This window comes from Scyliorhinus torazame, chromosome 10 (assembly GCF_047496885.1).
Source record: "Scyliorhinus torazame isolate Kashiwa2021f chromosome 10, sScyTor2.1, whole genome shotgun sequence".
Classification (NCBI taxonomy): domain Eukaryota; kingdom Metazoa; phylum Chordata; class Chondrichthyes; order Carcharhiniformes; family Scyliorhinidae; genus Scyliorhinus; species Scyliorhinus torazame.
In genome coordinates, this window is record NC_092716.1 from 95,328,926 (window position 1) to 95,349,790 (window position 20,865).

The following is a 20,865-nucleotide window of genomic DNA, read 5'->3' on the forward strand; positions in this document are numbered from 1 at the left end:
CCCCACCCCGGCATCCCCGAACCCCACCAGGCACCCTCACTCCCCTCCACGGCATCCCCGATCCCCTCCCCGACACTCCCCCTCCCTGGCACCCCCGATCCCCTCCCCGGCATTCCCCACACCGGCACCCCCTATCCCCTCCCCGGCACCCCCGATCTCCTCACCAGCACCCCCGAGCCCATCCCCGGCACTCCCCAGCCCGGCACCCCTGAGCCCCGCTTGGCAACCCTGATCCCCGCCCGGCACCCCGTTCCCCTCCAAGGCACTCCCCGCCCGGCCTCCAGCCCGACACCCGCCAACCCCCACCCCCCCCCACCCCCCCCCCCCCCCCGGCACTACCCTGCCCGGCACCCCCGATCCCCTCCCCGGCACCCACGATCCCCTCCCCGGCACCCCCAATCCCCTTCCCGGCACCCCCGATCCCTGCCTGGCATCCCGATCCCCTCCCCGGCACACCCAATCCCCTACACGGCACTCCCCCACCTGGCATCCCCGAACTCCTCCCTGGCACCCCCCCCCTCCCCTCCCAGCACCCCTATTCCCCGCCCGGCACCCCCGATCCCCACCCGGCACCCCGATACCCGCCCCGCCACCCCCAATCCCCACCCCGGCACCCCCGATCCCCAGCCCGGCACCCCCGATCTCCAGCCCGGCACCCCCGATCCCCTCTCGGCATTTCCCAGCCCGGCACCCCCGATCTCAGCCCCGGCATGCCCGATCCCCCGCCTGGCATCCCCGATCACCTCCCGGCACTCCCTAGCCCGGCACCCCCGATCCCCTCCCCAGCACCCGCCAGCCCCGGCCCTGCCCAGGCACCGGCCCAGGCACTGCCACGCACCGCCGGCCCTGGGGGACATCCGCAACCCACTCCCGCCAGCCACGACCGTGCCCTCTCTTTTGTGCCGGCTGCCCCACGCCGACCCCTACCTTCTCGTTCGCTGGCGTCAGCCAGCATGACTGATTGACGCCATTAAAAAGCTACTTTGATTTCTGCCGACGTGACCGTACTTCTGCCCATCCGGGCCGGAGATTTGCAGCAGGCCCAGGTACCAGCACGTCACGCAGATTCTCGCGATTCTGAGAGGCGCAATTCCCGTCGGCGGGTTTTTTCACCGGTCAGAGTATCGGGGTGACGGCGTCGGAGCGGCGGGTCGGGATTCGCACCTCCCCCTGGGGATTCTCCGACCCGGTGCAGGATCGGCCCACGTGTACCCGAACAGGGCTGAGTGTGGCGACGAGGTGATTTTCACAGTAACTTCATTGCAGTGTTAATGTAAGCCAACTTGTGACAATAAAGATTATTATTCTTATTAAATTGCTCAATAAGCAGCAAGTGAAATCCTTCTTGACATAGTTTTCAGGATTGTTACATATTTTTATTGCTGTTTAATAAAATCCAACATCTCATCACACACATTGAGAAGAGCAGTTGTGATTATGTTACCTGGAACAGTTGTGTATTCTTGAATATAAGGAAAATGATTTGAAGAGCAGTAGTATTATAGTTGTTGATGTTAACATTGTCCAGGATAGTTGACGGCAACTTGATCTCAATCCGTAGTTCAGAAGTAGAGATATTCTCCTGTGTTTTTTATTCAACAATAAGAAAATGTAAATGATTTGGTAATTTGATAATAATCTGCAATGATATTTCTCTTCTAACATTCAGGAGCCATATGTTCAAAGAGCTTGAGTGGATAAGAAACCACAAGATTTCAGGTTTACATCCCACTCCAGGGTTTGAGCACAAAAACCAAGGCTGACATTCCAGTGCTGTACTGAGGAATGTTTCACTATCGGAGGGTCAGCACTGAGGGAATATTTCACTATCGGAGGTTCAGTTCTGAGGGAATGTTTCATTATCGGAGGATCGGTCTTAAGGCAATGCTTCACTATCGGAGGGTCAGTACTGAGGGAGTGTTTCACTATCGGAGGGTCAGTACTGAGGGAGTGTTTCACGATCAGAGGGTCTGTACTGAGGGAGTATTTCTCTGTCGGAAGGTCTGTACTGAGGGAATATTTCACTATCGGAGGGTCTGTACTGAGGGAGTGTTTCACTGTCGGAGGGTCGGTACTGAGGGAATGTTTAACTGTCGGAGGGTCTGTACTGAGGGAGTGTTTCACGATCGGAGGGTCTGTACTGAGGGAGTATTTCACTGTTGGAGGGTCTGTACTGAGGGAGTGTTTCACTATCGGAGGGTCTGGACTGAGGGAGTGTTTCACTCTCGGAGGGTCAGTACTGAGGGAATATTTCACTGTCAGAGGGTCTGTACTGAGGGAGTGTTTCACTATCGGATGGTCTGTACTGAGGGAGTGTTTCACTATCGGAGGGTCAGTACTGAGGGAATGTTTCACTGTCGGAGGGTCTGTACTGAGGGAGTGTTTCACTATCGGATGGTCTGTACTGAGGGAGTGTTTCACTATCGGAGGTTCAGTACTGAGGGAATATTTCACTATCATCAAAGGGACAGTACTGAGGGAGTGTTTCACGATCAGAGGGTCAGTACTGAGGGAATGTTTCACTATCAGAGGGTTAATACTGAGGGAGTGTTTCACTATCGGATGGTCTGTACTGAGGGAGTGTTTCACTATCGGATGGTCAGTACTGAGGGAAAGTTTCACTATCAGAGGGTCTGTACTGAGGGAGTGTTTCACTGTCAGAGGGTCTATACTGAGGGAATGTTTTACTGCTGGAGAGTCTGTACTGAGGGAGTGTTTCACTATCGGAGTGTCAGTTCTGTGGAAATGATACATTATCGGAGGCTCGGTACTGAGTGAGTGTTTCACTATCGGAGGGTCAGTACTGAGGGAATATTTCACTGTCGGAGGGTCAGTACGGAGGGAATATTTCACTGTCAGAGGGTCTGTACTGAGGGAATGTTTTACTGTTGGAGAGTCTGTACTGATGGAGTGTTTCACTATCGGAGGGTCAGTACTGAGGGAGTGTTTCACGATCGGAGGGTCTGTACTGAGGGAGTATTTCTCTGTCGGATGGTCAGTACTGAGGGAGTGTTTCACTATCGGATGGTCTGTACTGAAGGAGTGTTTCACTATCGGATGGTCAGTACTGAGGGAAAGTTTCACTATCTGAGGGTCTGTACTGAGGGAGTGTTTCACTATCAGAGGGTCAGTACTGAGGGAGTGATTCACTATCGGAGGGTCAGTCCTGAGGGAATGTTTCACTACCGGAGGGTCAGTCCTGAGGGAATGTTTCACTATCGGAGGGTCAGTCCTGAGGGAATGTTTCCTATCGGAGGGTCAGTCCTGAGGGAATGTTTCACTATCGGAGGGTCAGTCCTGAGGGAATGTTTCACTATCGGAGGGTCAGTCCTAAGGGAATGTTTCACTGTCGGAGGGTCAGTCCTGAGGGAATGTTTCACTATCGGAGGGTCAGTGAGGGAATGTTTCACTGTCGGAGGGTCAGTGAGGGAATGTTTCACTGTCTGAGGTGCCGTCTTTCAGATGAGATATGAAACCGATCCCCATCTGCTTGCTTGGGTCTATGTAAAACATCCCATGGCATATTTTGAAGAAGACCAGGGGAGTTAATCCTGGTGTCCTGGCCAATAGTTACCCTGCAGTCAACATCACAAAAAAGATGATCTGGTCATTATCACATTGGTCTTTGTGGGGTTTGCTGTGAACTAATTGGCTTCCTTCTTTCCGATATTACAAAAGTGCCGACATCTGAACAAGTATTTCGCTGACTCTAAAGTACTTTGTGACATTCGGTGGTGCAAATTTTTCTATTTTGTTTTAAAAGTGGTTATGTTTAGTGGACAATCTGAACACTTACTGTGAGGGTATTTTGAACAGCCCGCACAGCAACCTGCATTTCAAAATGTGTGCCGGAACTTTCCAGTCCTGCCTGCAGTGGAACCGGAAATTCGTGCCCAAAGGCAATGGATGTTTAGCTGCCTCTCCCAATTTCCCATCCTGTCTGCGATGGGTCCCACTTGGCTCAGATAAATGATCATGGCCATCAGTGAAGTGAGAGTGGAAGCAGTAAATGAAATCCCAGTCACAAGAATTTTCATAGAATTTACAGTGCAGAAGGAGGCCATTCGGCCCATCGAGTCTGCACCGGCTCTTGGAAAGCGCACCCTACCCAAGCCCACACCACCCTATCCCCATAACCCAGTAACCCCACTGAACCAACACTAAGGGCAATTTGGGACACTAAGGGCAATTTAGCATGGCCAATCCACCTAACCTGCACATCTTTGGACTGTGGGAGGAAACCGGAGCACCCGGAGGAAACCCACGCAGACACTGGGAGAACGTGCAGACTCCGCACACACAGTGACCTAGCCGGGAATCGAACCTGGGACCCTGGAGTTGTGAAGCAATTGCGCTAACCGCTATGCTACCGTGCTGCCCTTTCAGATGAGAAATATAATCGTGAACATTCCTAGGCCATTTGAATTTACTGCTGGAATGCTGCTCTGCCGGAAATAGGGTTTATGTTTCAAGTGTGATGCACGATCAATAACTCCCGAAGTGAGATTGTAGGACAATTGAAGGCTTTATTGAACTAGATGTTTCCCCCAGCAGCACAGGTCCAGAATGCAGCAGCTAGGGAAACACAGACCTTTATACTCCGCCTTACTGGGCGGAACCAGCAGGCAGCCTTCACCAATGATCTTACAGTATCAGGTACGTCCAACACCAATGATCTTACAGCATCAGGCACCTCCAACCTAGGTACCGTAATACCCCTAATATCGACTACCACAAAGTGTTATCGGAGATAACTTCATAGGACCTTAGATTCATAGAATCCCTACAGTGCATAAGTATGCCATTCGGCCCATTCAGTCTGCACTGACCCTCTGAAAGAGCATTCTACCTCTGTCCTATCCCCATAATTCCACGCATTGATCATGGTCAATCCTCCTAACCTGGGCATCATTGGATTGTGAGAGGAAAGTGAAGCACCGGATGAAACACGCAGACATGGGTAGAACTTGCAAACTCCACACAGTCACGCAAGGCTGGAATCGAATCCTGGTGCTGTGAGGCAGCTGGTCAGTGCCAGTGGTGGTAGTGAGCATGAAGCAAGTGAACATTACTCATTCAAATTGAGCGCAATAATGAAAGGAAACTGCAGGACTACAAAGAGTGATGGGCACATGGCCATACAGCGCTCCTGACACCAGAACTCAAACTGGGACACACTCTCCACACTTGCAACTGGACCACAAGAATTCCAAACACACTCACCGTATCCACATTAGGAAACTGGATTCCTGTGAAATTTTTAGGATTTATTTTTTTCATGTAAAACATTATATTTTCTGTTTCAGCAACTTGAGTTTCCCCTTCACAATCTCCATTCGTGAATCTGTTTTCCACAATTGAACTGATTGATGCTCTGTAAAAGATTGAGAAAAAAGAATTTCACTGCTGTGGAAATAGTCAACAACAGAGGGCATTTCTGAATCAGGACTAATCATTTTACACGGTGTGTTGGCCTGAGGCTGACAATGTGCCCAAGGTGCCCACCATGTGGTGGCTGGGGAAGACCTTATCTGGGGAGGGAGTTAAAGGTGTAAACAAGGTTCATTAGGTTTTTTAATGGAAATGTGGTAGCTTCCCCACGATACAGCTGGATTTGGTGCTCCGTTTGAATGGGTGCTAAATGTGAGGCTGTTTCTAATTAAAATACATTCTCACACTGGCTACTGGTGACTTAGGATCACAGTCATAGTTGGTGGCACATTTTCATCACTACAATGTCTACATTCCATAACTATTGAAATGGAGACAACCTACCTGCAAAGCCACACTAGGAACAATGCACTTGAAAGAATATGAATGGACACCATCTCATAGCCATTAACAAATTTGGAGACAACTCACTGTTCATAATCACCTAGTAAGAAGTCTTACAACAACAGGTTAAAGTCCAACATGTTTGTTTCAATGCACTAGCTTTCGGAGCGCTGCTCCTTCCTCAGGTGAATGAAGAGGTATGTTCCAGAAACATATATATAGACAAAGTCAAAGATGCAAGACAATGCTTTAAGTGCAAGTATTTGCAGGTAATTAAGTCTTTACAGATCCAGAGATAGGGGTAACCCCAGGTTAAAGAGGTGTGAATTGTCTCAAGCCAGGACCATAATCACCTAAGCAGTGGGACCCTGACTGAGTGATGAATTCCCAGCCATGATCTAATCATGTTATAACTAGAATATGCCAGCTGTGACTATATATGGGTCACTGGTTAGTTGATGCGTGCTTGAAGCTCTGCAGAATATGACAAGCAACTAAAGGATCAATATCTTGAGTGGGGTTTCTCTCCTTTTTCTCCATCCAACTTACAACATCCGTTTGCTGATTTTGACGACACAGGTGCTTCAGACGGACACTTTAAAAATAACTCAAGTCAATGCTGCTGTCTCCAGAAAAACTGATGAGTCACCTGTGTACACCTTTAAACCGGCTTGGTGCCGAAAACAGAGGAACATTAAACTCAGCCTGAAGTTGCAAACCTTCAAGACTCATATACCGTGTGAATTGTACTGGGTTCTAAATGGTGTCATCTATCCTCCTATTCCGGAATCTATTTTTGTGCATGAGAACTTCGAGTGTGTATCTTTGTGTAAAGAGCAGAGTTTTTTTTATTATTTTCCCTAGACCAGGTTAAGTGCAATAAAAACGATCCTCTTCTTTTTAATCTTCACATAAATTGTCGGTTTATTTTATCATTACATAAACAGTTAACCACTCTCAGAATTGGCAGACATATCCTTTAAAAAATGACATTCTTGTTAAATGTGGAGATGGAAAAGAGGAGAAGCTCGTAAACCCTCCTCACCTGATCATAACACATATTTATATAGTTGAATATTTGAGGTCATTGAGGTCTTATACCCGACTGTTTGAGTCGTTCCACAAAACGCATATTATTAAAATGGATTCATCCACTCTCAGTTGCACAGTAGAGAGTACTGTAGAGGTATTGGAACAGAAAATGTTGGGTGGGGTTCTCCGATCCCGGGGCTAAGTGTTGACGCCGTCGTAAATGCCGGAGCATTTTACGAAGGCGCCATCTGGCCCCTAGGATCAGCGCTCCTGTGCCGCACAGGAGGCCAGCACGGCACTGGAGAGCCTCACGCTGCTCCAGCCGCCGATACGGGTGTCAGCAGGGCCAGCGTGAGTTCGCGCAGGCGCGCCATGGCCAGCGCGAGTTCACGCATGCACGTGGGTTGCCTTCTCTGCGCTGGTCCCGCCGGAACATGGCGGGGACCTACAGGGGCCCGGCGTGGAGGAACATAGGCCCCCACTGGGATAAGCCCGCCCGCCAATCGGTTGGTTCCAATTGTAGGCCAGGCCACCGTGGTGGCCCCCCGGGGTCGGATCCCGCCTCCCCCTCACAGGCCGCCCCCCGCAGCCAGAACGGCGAGGACCCGCTGGGTCGGACCACACGAGAACGATGCCAGTGGGACTCGACTGAAATCGGCAGGCACTCGGCCCATTGCGCGGGGAGAATCGCCAGGGGGGCTGCGTTGAGCGGTCCCCGACCGGCGCCGCTCCGACCGCACCAGCGGCACCGATTCTCCAGCGACCGGAGAATCGGCAGAGCGGTGTCGCGTGATTTGTGCCCCCCCCCCCCCCCAGTTTGCACAGAGCTGAGGAGGAATGGTTGTGAATTGTTTACTCCAGTGAGCTGTGGACGCTCAGACACAGAGTACGTTCAAGACAGTGATGGATTGATTTTGGATATTGAGGGATATGAGGATAGTGCAAGAAGGTGGAGGTGAAATAGTAAATCAACCATGATCAGACTGAACAGTGGAACAGGTTTAAAGGGCTGAGTGGCTTACTCCTGCTCCTATTTGTTTTGTTCGAATGTTGAAAAAAGAACATAGAAACGTGAAGAACATTAGTCCCTTTGTGGCTGATCTGCACCTCAAATCCGTTTATCCACCTTTGCTTTCAATACCTTCCTCCATCAGGGGGGGCGAAATTCTCCGACCACCCGCCGGGTCGGAGAATCGACGGGGGCTGGCGTGAATCCCGCCCCCGCCGGTTGCCGAAGTCTCCGGCACCGGGGGTTGCCCCCACGGTGGCCTGGCCCGCGATCGGGGCCCACCGATCCACGGGCGGGCCTGTGCCGTGGGGGCACTCTTTCCCTTCCGCCTCCGCCACAGTCTCCACCATGGCGGAGGCGGAAGTGACTCCCTCCACTGCGCATGCGTGGGAAACTGTCAGCGGCCGCTGACGCTCCCGCGCATGCGCCGCCCGGAGATGTCATTTCCGCGCCAGCTGGCGGGGCAACAAATGCCTTTTCCGCCAGCTGGCGGGGCAGAAATTCCTCCGGCGTCGGCCTAGCCCCTCAATGTTGGGGCTCGGCCCCCAAAGATGTGGAGCATTCCGCACCTTTGGGGCGGCGCGATGCCCGTCTGATTTGCGCCGTTTTGGGCGCCAGTCGGCGGACATCTCGCCGTTTCCGGAGAATTTTGCCCCAGAAACCTATCTCACTCTGGAAATCTCCAGTTGCTGCAGCATCCACAGCCTTGTGGAAAACAAACGTGCAGATCCCAATGACCCATTGACTATGAAACACTTCCTGATTTCACTCCTAATGAAGCTAATTCTAATTTCAAGAGTCTGTAATTCTTGATTCTCCACCAGGCGAAATGAACCCTCCCCATCTACAATCAAAACCATTTGCTTTCAGGCTCAAATTCCCAAATCTCTTTTGCTCCTTTATAGGTCCTAATTTCTCATCATTTGGAAAGTGATCCAATTTCTTTTTCTTGAATCGAAAATGGATGAATTCCCACTTGGCCACATTGAACTTCATTTGCCATAGTTATCCACTTGTTATAACTCACACGGGACCTTTAGGGTTGGAGCAATCAACCTCCCTGAGAGTCTCACCAAATACGAGCTCCCCTGCTGAAGGGGCGGGGAACCCCAAATCACCCATAGTTCAGTTCTGTATAAAGTCGGTTTGGTACCAACAATGTAGACCCGACTGGGATCTATTGTAAATACAAGTGTGTGTTAATAAACCAAGTTTTCTTCAATCTACCCAGTCCAGACTGGTCTACAAAACTGGCGGCGAGGATGGAATTTGCATAACAGACACCCTGGGGTGTCCAAAATGAAAATGTTGGCACATAGCTAAGTTTGGTGACCAGGCCTGGATGCTGACATTAAAAGAATGGCCCAACAGTGCGGTGTATGCCAAGAGCACCAGAAGCTTCCGCTGGCCACACCCCTTCACCTGGGAATGGCTGGGCTAGAGGTTTCGGACCCATCTCAGTATGTCTTCAGTGATATCGACAGGAAAGTGCGCCGCAGCCAGGAGCTGTAAGGGCATTGCCCCAATCGTCAATGACCACCCAGATTCTTTCTTTGTACCAGGTGCTGCAATCTATGTTAGAAGCTTTGCAGATGGCGCCGAAGGAATCTCCGGGACCATCGTCTGCCAGACAGGATGAGGCAGGGCGACCGTCATGGAAAACGCTAGTGTTTTAGTCTCTGCGAGGTCGCGCTTGGTCCCTTCTAGGAGCCGCTGCCTGATAACATCGGACCCAATCCCAGTTACAAAAGCGTCCCTCATAAGGAGATCTGAGTGCTCCTTAGCTGCAACGTCCTGGCAGTCACAGTCCCGAACTAGTGGGATCAGGCCCCTCCAGAAGTCCTCGATTGACTCACCAGGTAGTTGAGTATGCGTTGCGAGCGCATGTCTGGCGAAGAGCGTGTTCGTCTTCTGCTCATAACTCTCTTTGAGTCGAGTCATAGCGTCAGCGTAATTGGGCGCATCCTGGATCAGCGGGAAGATTTTAAAGTTGAGTCTGGAGTACAAGATTTGAATCTTCTGAGCCTCTGGAACAGGGGTCGGTGCCCCCTGTTTTGAACGCTTGATATACGCTTCAAAACAAGCTAGCCAGTGCTGAAAGTCCTTTCTGGCGTCGCTTGCGTGTGGATCCAGCTGCAGTCGGTCTGGTTTAATCCGGAGGTCCATCTTCTGAATCAGATACTAATAAATTGAGCCACAATCAATTTGGCTGGAGATGAAGTTGAATTCAAACTGAGGCTTTATTAGTATCTGAAGTGTGGCCTCCTACAGCAGCTGACAAAATGGCTGCGAGCTGAAGGCTACGCATATTTATAACCCGGCTCCTGGGCGGAGCTAGCGTGCAGGGGCCCAGGTGAACCTGTAGTGTAGGTTCTACCGTACAACCCTTAATATAGGAACACAGTGGTTTACCACACAGGACCAGCATCTTATTGAGTACAGGCACAAGGTTGAATCGTGTGGAAACAACTTGATCACATTCGGTCCAAATGACCAATTCTTCGTAAAGTTCCTCAAGAGAGGAAAGGTCTTCTCAAGCCAAATCTAATGTCCGAAGTGGCCAGAGCATTGCCCAAAGTGGTTCCTGACACCGACATGGGAGAGGTTGAGGATATATATTCGGATATGGAAATTCAGGCATCGGAGATCTCCAATGGCGAGCAGTCAGCAGCCTCAGACAGTGCATCCACCATGGCATTCATGTTGGAAGTGGCGTTCACTGTCCAGTATACACTGCCCAATCCAGCACCCCGGGTCATAGAAGCACAGCCGCACGCAAAGAGGGTCTGCCGCCCTCCTACTCACAGTCGTCGGAGGAATCTTCCGACTTTGCGTGAGGGAGGTATGTTGTAACCGGCACAAGACCCACAGGGTTGGAGCAATCAACATCCATGTGAGTGTCGCTGAATACGAACGAGCTCAACCTCTAAAAGGGCAGGTAACCCTAAACCATCCGTAGTTAAGTTCTGTATAAAGTATGCCAGGTTTGGTACCGACAATGCAGACCCAGCTGGGATCTGGTATATTCTAACTAGTGTGTGTTAATAAATCTACTGGGTCCAGACACGTTTGTGGTCTACAAAACACTCATTGATCAGTCTGTCTCCTTTTGGAACTTCCTGATAACTTCTGTCCATTCTAATTTACTGACACCCAGAAGCTTGGATATAAAGGTCTCTATTTTCCACTGATATAAAATAAAATTTATGGTGCTGGAAATCTGAAACAAAAGGCAAAACAGCTGCAAATGCTCAGCAGGTCAGGCAGCATCTGTTGGGAGAAACAGAGTTAACATGAGAGACTCTGCGCGGGACTCTGGCCGACGCCAAAATCGGGAAAGGCGATTGGGCGGAGAATCACTAATGAGGCCAAAACCGTGGCTGGCGCTGGGCACCCGACAGAATGCCACTCTCTGGTGCCTCGACAGCGATGTCAGTGCGTTCTACTCCCCACGTACAATAAACATTGTCGCATATCATTAGCGGCCTTACCTGGTATTCTCCAGGGCCTCTGCGATGCTCCACCTCCACCGGGAGGAATTACCGATGGCATGTTTCATTTGTGGTTTCAGAAATCGGGAAACAGGCACCATGGCTGATGAGGGAGAGAGGAGGTAGGACATGCAGAGGCACGACAGTGGGCTGCCGGACATGACGCTGGCTGGGGTAGGGGGGCCTATGCCAGGCCCTGGGAATGCAGCAGTGGGTGACAAGGGGATGGGCCGTGGGGTCGGAGTGATCCTCCACGGACTGGGGTGTCCAGGCATGGACCGCCATTGCCGCGGCCTGCAATGAAGAATCTTTCTGCGCACCCCAGTGACCGCCCTCCGTGGCCCATGGTTATGCAGAGCTGGTGCGCTCACTGCACCACCCCAGCATTCCACTGTCGCCCTGAACGTTTACGCCACGGGGTCCTTCCAGGCGTCGAGGGGGGAACCTGGCGGGGGTCTCATAGACCTTGGTGCACAGAATCATCCGTGCTGTCACAGAGACCCTATATACCTAGTCGGCACAATACATCAAATTCAATGTGTACCGAACCCAGCAGGATGCTCAGACAGTGGGGTTGGCTGTCATCATCGAGATGACCCAGGTCCAGGGAGTGAACGATGGGATGCATGTCCCGCTATGATACCGCCGCATGACACCGCCGCATGACACCGCCGCATGACACCGCCGCATGACACCGCCGCATGACAGGCCGGTCTTCACAACTGAAAGGGGTTCCACTCGATGAACGTGTAGCTGGTGTGACCATGAGCTGCACATCACGCGCGTCTGCGACCAATACCCGGGCAGTGTGCATTGTAGAAGCCAGGTATTTCGAATACAACTAGTATAGGTAAAGGATAGCTGTTTAAGCATAAATATTAAGCCCTAGTTTTAAATACTCATTTTAAAAATGAGAATTTTAGCACACATAAATTCAGGTCTTCAACATGATACATGAAACAGCATAAAATTCCATCATAGATTATAACAGCACAGTTGCAAGACAATTTGACACTGCTTGTGCTAATTGTCAAGGACAAGGACTGAGTTCCATGGCAACGAGGTGGCAGGAGTCCAATGCAGTTTGTAAGAGCATTGAATCATATATATTTTCTCGATATGAAGTCTCCATTGTTACATTAGCCAGGCTAGTTTGGAACCAGTCTATTGCTGGTAAAGATTAGCAGAATATCACATTCCATAACATGTAGACATGAAACAATTGAAAAGCTAATGTTGCACATTGAAGATGGACGGCTTGCCATCAAATCAAATGTGTTTGAGTCTAACCCAAACCAATTAGGATTATATTGGGGTGTGATTAGATGACTTAAGACGGACATGAAAGTGTATAACTGAAAAGTTTCCGCCCGCCATTTTAGTGTTGTCTGTCCTTAATTTCTGTCTTTGATTCTGTCAGTGTGTCTTTCTGTAGTGTCTTTGTGTTGTGTTGTCTTTCTGTTAGTTTAGTCAGTTTTGTCCTTAATAGTCTCTGTTTGAGCGGTCTTTTGGGGGTTCTGTCTTTGTGTTAGTCTGTGTTAGTGATGTAGTGTACTTTTCACTTTGAGTTTGAGTTTAGCTCTCTCTCTCTCTCTTCATGTTTCATTGCCAGACTTTGACCTTCAAGTTACTTTCGAGCTGTCTGCCTAAGCAAAAAAGATAATGTCTGTAATTCTCTGAAAGCTTCGAATTGTCTACAAATTGCCTTTTAAATGACTTTCAAATTGTAATCAAGCAACTGCAAATAAAACAATTCTTTTTGGCACCTGAGAAGTTTTAACTGCAAATTTCTGCTGAGTTCCAGTATTCGCAAAGTGCTACTGGTAACCGAATAGCAGAAATGATATAAATTCCTTCAACTTTACACAGTCGAATAATACTAGGAATCCAACAACTTGGCATAGTCCAGAAATATTACAAATCTTACAACTTGTCGTATTGCGCCAGGACTTTGATTCATCAACTAAGCTTCCCTCAAACTTGGCGTAGTTCGGCAGGTTAAGATCCCTTCAAATTAAAGATTCTAACATTGGCGAGCCAGCCAGGAGTTAACATTATTTCAATTAAGAATTCCTACACCTTCTTCTTGGCACACTCAACGGTTCTTGACCTTTTCAAGGCGCACCCCCAGCTGAGGTGTTGGTTCTTGGGCAATAGGGGATATTCGCTGCGGTCGTGGCTGATGATGCCGATCCTGAGGACACAGACCGACACTGAGAATCCGCTACAATGGCGCTCATCCCGCGATGGAGGTTGATGACGACCCTCTCTGTGATGAACTCTGTTGCTCTGCACCATTTGACAACATCTGACTCCTGTCTACGTTAGCACTTTCCACTGTCCACCTGGGTGATCCCTGCATGCGAGCTCGCCATTCCATCACATGGCCCCACTGAACCCTTGGTGGCCAAGGTAGGGATGGTGGGGGGGAGTGGGGTGATAGGGTGGGGAGGGATGGGTGTGGGGCACTGGAGTGGTGAGCGCTGATTGATCTGGGGTCTCTGGCCCAAGCCCACCCCGAACGTCTGCCCATCTCCTCCCCCCCCCCCCCCCCCCCCCCACCCAACGCCCAGCTGCAGCCAGCTTGTCCCAGCCCAGCCCATCCCTCACACACTTCTGATAGAGCACCGAGGCTGGTTGAAACATTGCAAACATGTGTTCATCGTGCAACTGTAAACATCTTGTTCTGGGCCAGGGTTTAGAGAGCTCCAAAGTGTATCATGGAGCTTACCTGACCTACAACTGCTAATAGATTGTGGTTATGGGGAACACACGGGCCTACTCTGCAGGTGTGATGCAACAGAAATCTACAGTACTTTTAAATTAAAACAATGATTATTTATGAAACCAGTTAACACTTTATAAACCCACAGTGAACATCTTAGCAACTATCAACACCGATAAATCCCCCAAAGAATACAGCACTTGTAGAAACCAACTATTTTCTAATACACCTGATAGGTAAAAGTTGGCTATTTAGCGCAAAATATTAAGCCCCAGTTTTAAATACCCATTTTAAATTCACTCATAACTTCAGGTCATCTCAAAACATATAGCTTCAATCGAGACACAAACCAGCATGACACAGCATTATTCACTTTTACTGAGCTCCATTGTTCTAGCAAATACATTTGCAAGACAGTGTGACATTAAAACACAAGCTGTACCAGATATCAATCCAAGGACAGGGCAGGCACCAGCGCAACAATAAGGTGCTATTGTCTACAATGTGGCTAACAGCTAAGTCAGCAAAAGTCCAGTTTAAACTGGTCGTGATAACAGCACAGAATTGCATTCTATAACATGCACAAGTATTCAGACGTGAAACATTTACAACTAATGTTGCACATTAAAGATTGACAGCTAACCGTCAAATCAAACTTATTTAATTCTAACCCAAACGAATTAGGATGACTTAGAGGTGTAGATAGATGGCTAAAGACTGATATGATTTCCGATAACAGTGAAGGTCCGCGCGGCCATCTTTATCCGGATCATTCTGTACTTGACCTAAACTATTCGCTATCTCTATTTTTCACTTTTCCACTCTAACTCTTGAAGTAAATGTAAGCTGTTGTGCTGTAAGCAAGAAACCATTTCTGTATTATTTTAAAAGTTAAATTGTGTACAAGTTGCTTCTCTTATTAGAGAATAAGATTTGAGTGACTCTCAATTGTAATCAAATAGAGGCAATAAACTATTCTTGTTTGCATCCGAGATGTTTTAACTCAAATTTCTACTGAGTTTTAGTGTGGCACGTTCCTCACTAATTCCGCATGGTAGAGCTCTTACAGTACTCTATAAGTAACTCTTAATCTTTCCTTGCACCATCCATAAGACAAAATAAAAACTTTTTTACAGAAACACATCAGGTTTAGCTTCTCTACTGAGAGCAGTTACCACTGTGAAATCACCAAATGAACATTCTTTAGCTTGCAGAGATTCATACACATCTTGCTGTGATTTCAGCTTCTCCAAAACTAAAACTAAACTAAACACACCCTGCAGCAGACAGACCAAAGTGAAAGTAAAAGCAGATAGCCCAGCTCCAACCACACTCTGACATCACTGATAAACACCCATTTCTTAAAGGTACATCCACTACAGCTGTTTTATAAACAACCATTTCTTAAAGGTACTCTCACATGACAATATACATACTGATTTGTGCTCTTGCCCCATCGTTATCCTATGTGCTGCCCCGTACCAACTTACCTGATGTCTATTTTCTGGCCTTACGGGCTCTAACGCTACACCTATGTACATCAGGAGTGGAAGCAGTCTGCTGTGATTCCCGCCCTGTGACCTGGGTCCCCTTTGACGGCCGTCTTCTGGTGCGACCGGGCCTGGACAGTCCCGACTGCTGCCCATGTGTCCCAAGTGGTGTGGTGCCATCCTGTTCTGCCCCCTTCACTCCCAAGGCCTCCACTCTGGACGCCACCCGTGCCTGGGTGGCATGCATGGTTGGCACCACCTCCTGCTCCTCATCTCCACTATCGATGGGACCTCGCTTTCTCGGAGCCCAAAACCCATCTGGATGCTGCTAGTCGCTACGGTTGGTCCGCCTTCTGATCCTCCGCCCCCTCAGGGGTCCTGCACCTGCTGTACCGCAGCACGTGTTTGTGGTGCACACAGAATAATACAGTGCAGAAGGGACCATTCGACCCATCAGGTCAGCACCGACATGAAAAACACCTGACCTGTCCACCTAACCCCATTTGCCAGCACTTGGACCATAGCATTGAATGTTATGACGGGTCAAGTGCTCATCCAGGTACTTTTTAAAGGATGTGAGGCAACCTGCCTCTACCACCCTCCCAGGTAGTGCATTCCAGACTGTCATCACCCTCTAGGTAAAAAGGTTTCCCCTCAAATCCCCCTTAAACCTCCTGTCCCTCACCTTGAACTTCTATCCCTTCATAACTGACCGTTCAACTAAGGGGAATAGCTGTTCCCTATCCACCCTGACCATGTCCCTCATGATCTTGGACACCTCGATCAGGTCGCCTGTCTTCTCTGTTCCAGCGACAACAACCCAAGCCTATCCAACCTCTCTTCATAACTTAAACGTTCCATTCCAGGCAACATCCTGGTGTATCACCTCTGCACCGCCTTCATTGCAATCACATCCTTCCTATAATGTGGTGACCAGAATTGTACACAGTACTCCAGCTGTGGCCTCACCAAAGTTCTATCCAACTCCAACATGACCTCCTGCTTTTGTAATCTATGCCTCGATTGATAAAGGCACGTGTCCCATATGCCTTTTTCACCAACCTACTAACCTGCCCTCCCACCTTCAGAGATCTGTGGACAAACTCTCCAAGGTCCCTTTGTTCCTCAGAACATCCCAGTGTCAGGCCATTCATTGAATGCTTCCTTGTCACATTACCCCTTCCACAGCGTATCACCTCACACTTTTCAGGGTTAAATTCCATCAGCCACTTTTCTGCCCATTTGACCATCCTGTCTATACCTTCCTGTAGCTCAAGACATTAACCTCACTGTTAACCACCCAGCCAATCTTTATGTCATCGGCAAACTTACTGATCCTACCCCCCAGATAGTCATCTGTGTCATCTATATAAATGATGAATAATTGGGGGCCCAGCACAGATCCCTGTGGTACGCCACCGGACACTGGCTTCTAGTCACTAAAGCAGCCGTCTGTCACCACCCTCTGTCTCGTACAGTGAAGCCAGTTTTGAATCCACCTTATCAGGCTATCCTGTACCCCATGTGCATTTACCTTCTTTATAAGTCTCCCACATGGGACCTTGTCAAAGGCTTTGCTGAAATCCATCAACTGCACCCTCTCCAAGTGGAGATAGAATCCCTCCTTCAGAACTTTCTCCAATAGTTTCCCCACCACTGATGTGAGACTCACTGGTCTGTAGTTCCCTGGCTTATCTCTACAACCTTTCTTAAATAGTGGGACCACATTAGCTCTTGTCCAGTCCTCTGGCACCTCGCCTGTGGCCAGAGAGGAATTAAAAATTTGGGTCAGAGTCCTGCAATCGCCTCCCTTGCCTCCCACAGCAGCCTGGGACACAATTCATCCGGACCTGTAGATTTGTCCACTTTTAAGCCTGCCAACACCTCTAATATCATGTCACCCCTATTGTCATGTGAGAGTACCTTTAAGAAATGGGTGTTTATAAATGGGTGTGTATATAAATATCTGTAGTGAGAGTACCTTGAAGAAATGGGTGTTTATTACTGCAGTGATGTCAGAGAGTGGGAGGAGCTGGGCTGTCTGTCAGCTTTTTACTTTCGTTTTAGGCTGTTGGCTGCAGGGTGTGTTTAGTTTCGTTTTCAGAGCTGGATAGCTGCAGTCACAGCCAGAAGGGGTATTAGTCTCTCCCCCTGTAATCTAAAGACTGTAAATCAATCCTTTTGTGATTTAAAACGAATAACTGCTCTCAGTAGTGACTTTAACCTGATGTCCTTCTGTTAAGGGTTATGTTTTTAAATCTTAAAGGATGACTGAGTGTTGTAGTCTTTGAGGGTTGCATTTGAATTAATGGTTGCTAAGATGTTCACTGTATGTTTTAAAAAGGTTAACTTGAGTTCATAGAATAAACATTTTTTTGCTTTAAATATACTTTCCATTTCTGCTGTACCACACCTGTAGAGTGGGCCGTGTGCTCCCCATACCACAATCGATTAAAAGTTGTGGGTCAGGTGAACTCCAAGATACACTTTGGGGTTCTCTAAACCCTGGCCCATAACACTATGACAATTTGCTGAAGAACGTCGTCATCTGTATGCCTGAGGTCCATATCTTCCTCTTCATTCTCTTGGGTGAAGACAGATGTGAAGTGTTCGTTCAACAGCCTATCAATGTCCTCTGGCTCCACCCACAGATTTCCCCCTTGATCCCTCATTGGTCCTACTCTTTCCTTGGTTATCCTCTTCCAATCTTGGGGTTTTCCCTACTTTTACCAGCCGGAGCTTTCTCATATCCCCACTTTGCTCTCCTAATTGCTTTCTTAAACTCCATCCTGCACTTTCTGTACTCCACTAATGCCTCCCCTTGTCCTTGCTGTAAGCCTCTCTTTTCCTTCTCATCGTATCCTGAATGTCTCTAGTCATGCATGATTCTCTGGGCTTGTTACTCCTTCCTATTACCCGAGAGGAAACATATTGGGCCTGTACCCTCCCCATTTCGTCTTTGAACACCCCCCCCCCCCCCCCCCCACTGCTCTGAAACTCGCGTTTCCAGGAGCTGGAGCTGGACACACCAGATAGTGCCCCGGGAGCCTCTTCGCTAACATGCCCAACCGAGGTGAGTGTCTCTGGGCTGTGCAGGGTATTGGAGACAGCTGTGTCGGGAAGTCAGTGCCGTCATCGGATATGATATCTGGGATGTCTCGGGCTGCGGGTTGAGAGTTCCCATTGCTGTCCACTGCTATCTGCTTGGGGTTGGGGTTGTGGTTGGGGTCGGGGCGGGGGACACCAGTGGTGCCTGTCCCATCACCAGGAGATCCTGCAAGGCACAAGACATGACACATGAATGGATCAGGGGTTGGGGTGGTGGTGGAGAGGTGTGTGGGGGTAGTGGTGGTGGAGGGGTGGTGTGGGGATGGTGTGGTATAGGAGTCGAGTGGGTGGTGGGGGTGGAGGGGGCTGGGGGTATTGGTGGTGGAGGGGTGGTGTGGGGATGGTGTGGAAGAGGAGTGGTGTGGTGGTAGGGGGTGGAGGGGGGTGGGGGTGGCGACACACTTGCCATGGGAAACTCAACTCAGCGGGGTCTCACTTGCTTGCCCTATGCCGACCTCTGCCTCGGTGACTGCCCTCTGGGCCCACCGACCAGGTCCAGTGCCCGCTGCTGTGCTGCTGTGAGGGGCTGCAGGTCCAGCTGTCCACCCCCCCAGTCTCTTCCCTTTCCCTGCGGTTATGGGCTGCCTTCTGCAGGTGCAGCTGGAGGTGTTCAACCACCTGCAGCAACAGGAAGTGGTGCCGACAATGCATGCTACCCAGGCCAATACCAAACATTTGCCGTCCACAGTGCCCAACATTTCCAGATGCAATGACGTCTCTGAACATAATTCTGATAAAAGGTTATCACTTCTTGAAACATTGGGCGTGATTCAACCACTGCGTTACACCGTGCTGGTTAAATAGCGGGAAAGGACAACATCGAGATTCTCACAGGGCGGGAACCAGTTTGCAATTCACCACGTCTGCTCCTGGAGCTGAGTTTCGGATCACACCCAAAAATGATGAGCATATCACTAACCCCTCATATCACTAACCCCTCAGTGGGCAGCACGGTAGCATTGTGGATAGCACAATTGCTTCACAGCTCCAGGGTCTCAGGTTCGATTCCGGCTTGGGTCACTGTCTGTACGGAGTCTGCACGTTCTCCCCGTGTGTGCGTGGGTTTTCTCCGGATGCTCCAGTTTCCTCCCACAGTCCAAAGATGTGCACGTTAGGTGGATTGGCCTTGATAAATTGCCCTTAGTGTCCAAAATTGCCCTTCGTGTTGTGTGGGGTTACTGGGTTATGGGGATAGGGTGGAGGTGTTGACCTTGGGTAGGGTGCTCTTTCCAAGAGCCAGTGCATACTCAATGGGCCGAATGACCTCCTTCTGCACTGTGAATTCTATGATAATCTATGATTTACATCATTTTAATCTCATTCATGAGATTCAAGTCGAATGCAGCATCTTCCGGGAATTTCCCGACTCCCAGCGAGAATTCACGTCGGCATCATTTAGTACTCTTTTTAAAAACGTAAAGCTGGAGCAATGGCAACTGAGGGGAAGTGAGGAGGTGAGCAACATTTCCATTATCTGGCATGGAGCTCAAGGGCACCGGAGCTGCTGGCCCAGCGCTTGGGGCGGGGGGGAGGGGGATGGGGGGGGGGGATGTTGTTGGGCTCCCCTCATGGGGGTTGGGCTTGGTCGGGGGCTTTGCATCTGTGTGGCCTTCAAGCCATCATTAAATATTGTGGAGACCCAGAACAGGGACAAGGAAACACTTCCAGGACAGAGCCTTGCTGTTGGTTCAATGTTGAAATTCAGCTTCAATACTGCTACAATAGGATGCCGTTTGGCATCATCGCGGCATCCGAGCTGTTTCATCGGATCATGGAACAGATGATGGAGGACATTGAAGGGGTGCGCGTCTATGTTGACGACGTCATCATCTGGTCCACCACACCACGGGAGCACATCAGTCGTCTCCAGCACGTCTTTGCTCGGATACGAGAACACGGCCTGCGCCTCAACCGAGCCAAGTGTTCTTTTGGCCAAACTGAGCTAAAGTTTCTGGGGGACCACATATCCCGGTCAGGGGTGCGTCCGGATTCAGACAAAGTGACAGCTATTGCAGCCATGCCGCAGCCGGCAGACAAGGCAGTGCTACGCTTTCTCGGGATGGTCAACTTCCTGGGGAAGTTTATTACCAACCTTGCCTCCCACACAACGGCTCTTCGCCACCTGGTGAAGAAGACTACGGAGTTCCAGTGGCTGTGAGCAGCCTCTAGATGCACAGATGAAGGCTATTGCAAATGACGAATTGGCCTTCCTTTATTTTTACTCCTTCTCAGCCT

The 20,865-nt window shown here is 49.6% G+C and overlaps 1 protein-coding gene across 1 annotated transcript in view; it reads right to left on the reverse strand.

The window, feature by feature from the left end:
- The window catches only part of LOC140430234 (uncharacterized), a 172,431-nt gene that overhangs the window by 43,183 nt on the left and 108,383 nt on the right, over positions 1-20,865 (reverse strand). The window contains exons 7-8 of the mRNA XM_072517663.1: positions 5,224-5,374; positions 1,445-1,582 (exon numbers count right to left, since the gene is read on the reverse strand). Coding sequence (XP_072373764.1) covers positions 1,445-1,582; positions 5,224-5,374 — 289 coding nt within the window. The remainder of the gene's footprint in view (positions 1-1,444; positions 1,583-5,223; positions 5,375-20,865) is intronic.